The following is a 3,072-nucleotide window of genomic DNA, read 5'->3' as shown; positions in this document are numbered from 1 at the left end:
TTATACTNTTTAGTGATNNNCGTTTTCAACAATTTTTATCATTATTCTATATTTTATGGTACCAGAGTGACGTTATATCAAATGCGATAGTAATAATTCAGAAGAAACGATACAAAAATAAGTCAAATAGTGATTTTTATTTTTCACTACCCAACAGCAGCAACAACAACAGTAAAGAACAGTCAACAACAACAACAATAAACAACATAACATTAACATAATATTAACAAAGTGGTATCAGAGAGATTTCAGAATCACAAATTATTGTTTTTGGATTAAGATTGACGCTGAGGATTACCAGTTATACCTGACTTGCTTAAAATAAACCCGTATGTGGGAATATCTTTATCCGTACATAAACAATAGACTACTAGCACCAGCTTGCCCGCCAAAAAGGAATGGATGGTAAACAGTTGTTGATACCATTGAGGTACAATCTTGAATGTACCATCCAATGCCCAGGTTTGCCTGGTTGCCATCAGTCTAATGTTAGAACCCGTAGCCAATACCAATATATGCCTCGGTGCACTCTGCCACAGCAAAAAATCTTCACCGGCCATTGTTGTCCTGAATGCGTCAGGGCTTTGCTGGTCCCGACGATGTTCAGGCAATTTTAGGTATCGCTTTGACCGGTGGCTGTACATCGTGGACTCCACTCGTTTAAAAAGCGGAAAATGGCCAGATGCAGATGGCACAGCGGACGCGGCGGAAACTTCTTCATCGTAAATGGCGAGGATGGGTTTTGTTTCTTCCGCGCTTCGTTTTTTCAAAACCGCCTTTTTTTCCATTTTGTATGCTAAATGCTCATCCACTGGGCAGCTTTCGATGTGATCCTTTTGCGTGATCACATATGTCACATCCAGGTTTGTCCATATGACACCCTTGCAGCCTTCTCTGCCCTATACCAAAGTAACCTAACCCTTAATAACGAAGGACACACACTGTACATTTAGCGCATACTTTTGAGCAAACCCAATGTTTTCTCTGTTTATTGGTGTATCTCAATTTGTATGTCCTTCCTTGAGAAACAAGAGACGTACTTCCGCCACGATTTGTTACAAAACGCAGCTCAGAAATATCAGCCATTGTGAAAATGATGAACAGAACAGAAAATGATTCAAATAACTCTCGAACGCAAAATACAGAACTCAAACGCAGGACCAAACAAAAATGAATTGGACGGTTTTGAATTCTATTTTTAATAGCTGTTGCAACAATTAGTTTTCATTTCTCATTTTTTCAACCATTGAACATCAAGTTGTGATATTCCTTGTGGCACTAATGCCTCTTGTTGATTGTGATAGAATAAAATTAATCACATACAAATGGCGTACAAATGCTGACATCAAAGAACGCGGTGTCCACTGCAGAGAGAATTTGAAGCAGCTTTAACTACTATTCTGCTTGGTGCTGTCCATCGCTTTCATTCCGCTTTCAAAATGTTTTACTTTTATTTATCTGAGTTCATCAGATAATTTTCGTTTTAGCTGGCAATTATATAAGATTTATGTATAAGATGCTTATCCATTTGTTAGAAATTGCTCTAATACAAAGGGAAAGTCAACAAGTGATAAATTGTCCACAGCTGCAGTTTGAAATTAAAACCAGGACAAGCAACTGCTAATTTTTGTTAGCATCGAAATACTTTTCTGATTTTATTTTGCTGTTTCTGAAAATGTTTCTCGTTTGCAAACGAATTTTATCTTTAATCTTTCCAATGTTTCTTTTGCTCCTGTTCACCAGAGTTATTGCTTTCCTTCGTATATTTTATTTATATAAAAAATTAAAAATCTGCAATATTATTTATAAATCAAAAAACAAATTTATTTATATATTTGGTGTGTAGTAGACTTGCAAGGTAATCGTACTACACTTTGTTATAGACAATTAGGTTCTACAACTAACTGTCTTCTTTCGCGGCTAAATTTAAATTTCACAAATCTCGCCTTTCGTATATGATAATCTCGAATATATTTTATTGAATATACAATCAAACACAGGCAAAGTACAAACGAAAAGGATCACACCAACAACTCTCTACACGATCTGAACGCAACTCTGCTTGTTAAGTTGTTGTTCTCTGGTTCAGTAACGACAACAGTTGCTTCTTTTCCCAGTAAACAACGGCAGTTGTTCCAATAAATCAGTCACAAATTTTGACAGAGTGACAGTTTGATAATGTAAGCTATTGGAGTTGGAATTTAGGTCAAGTCAGATTGAATATGTAAAAATATCACTCGAAACTTTCCGCATCGCAACTTATTGCTTTCCCGAGTTATCCGAATTACTTTCTGTTCTGTTCAGCATTTTTACAATGGCTGATATTCTTGTGCTGTGTCTTGTACCGAATTGTAATGGCAGTATGGCCCTTGTTTTTGAAGGAAGGGCATACAAATTGAAACACACGGGCAAACAGAAGAAATGTTGGAGGTGTTCAAAGGAATGCGTTGAATGTACAGCATGCGTTCCTTGTTATTAGCAATTACCTTATTTTGGTATAGGATAAAAAGGGCTGCAAGGGTGCAGTATGGACAGATTTAGAAGTTACGGCCGTGATCAATCGAAAAGATCACGTTGAAACCTGCCAGGTAGACGAGCATCTGGCATATAAAATGGAGAAGAAGGCACTTCTAAAAAAACGAAGTACCGATGAAACGAAGCCCATCCCCGCAATATATGATGAAGAAGCCTCTGCCGCGTCAGCTGAGCCTTCTACATTCCGGTTTTTAAGCGGGTGCGAGCCGCAATGTACAAACATCGGGCAAAGCGCTTCCNGCAGACTTCCTGAACACCGGGCATTCCCTGAAANCNGGATTCCNAATTCCTGAACNACCTGCTTNGAATGCANGGNCNNACTACNGNGGTAATTTANTTAGNCCTTATTCNCAATNACTTTNCGGCGAGGAGTGGNATGANCCGATGAAAGACTGGNCGCTTTNGGAANTTTACATNNNAATGTAAATATTANGGACGAATANACCACNTTGGNAAAGTTGGCAGAANTNCGGCTNCAANCAGAAAAGGCGTGCTAAAAAGTCATAACGGGTTTTTATGNAACANGCTCCCAGCTCC

At 38.2% G+C, this 3,072-nt stretch overlaps 1 protein-coding gene across 1 annotated transcript; it reads right to left on the bottom strand.

Annotated features, from left to right (window-relative positions):
* Nucleotides 1-345: 345 nt before the first annotated feature.
* Nucleotides 346-1,086, bottom strand: Tsp_04651 (hypothetical protein). Its single transcript, XM_003369179.1, has 3 exons — nt 961-1,086; nt 510-899; nt 346-483 (listed from the first exon to the last, which is right to left on the bottom strand). The coding sequence occupies exons 1-3, from the start codon at nt 1,084-1,086 to the stop codon at nt 346-348; spliced, it is 654 nt and encodes a 217-aa protein (XP_003369227.1).
* Between the last annotated feature and the right edge of the window lie 1,986 nt (nt 1,087-3,072).

The sequence above is a fragment of the Trichinella spiralis genome, assembly GCF_000181795.1.
Source record: "Trichinella spiralis strain ISS 195 chromosome Unknown Scfld1557, whole genome shotgun sequence".
Lineage (NCBI taxonomy): Eukaryota > Metazoa > Nematoda > Enoplea > Trichinellida > Trichinellidae > Trichinella > Trichinella spiralis.
This window is presented reverse-complemented; position numbering and strand designations above follow the sequence as displayed.

Coding starts and splice junctions, on each gene's coding strand:
- Tsp_04651 (XM_003369179.1), bottom strand. CDS start 1,086: ATGGCTGATATTTCTGAGCTGCGTTTTGTAACAAATCGTGGCGGAAGT. Junction 900..960: donor AACATTGGGTTTGCTCAAAA/GTATGCGCTAAA, acceptor ACTTTGGTATAG/GGCAGAGAAGGCTGCAAGGG. Junction 484..509: donor GTGCACCGAGGCATATATTG/GTATTGGCTACG, acceptor TTCTAACATTAG/ACTGATGGCAACCAGGCAAA.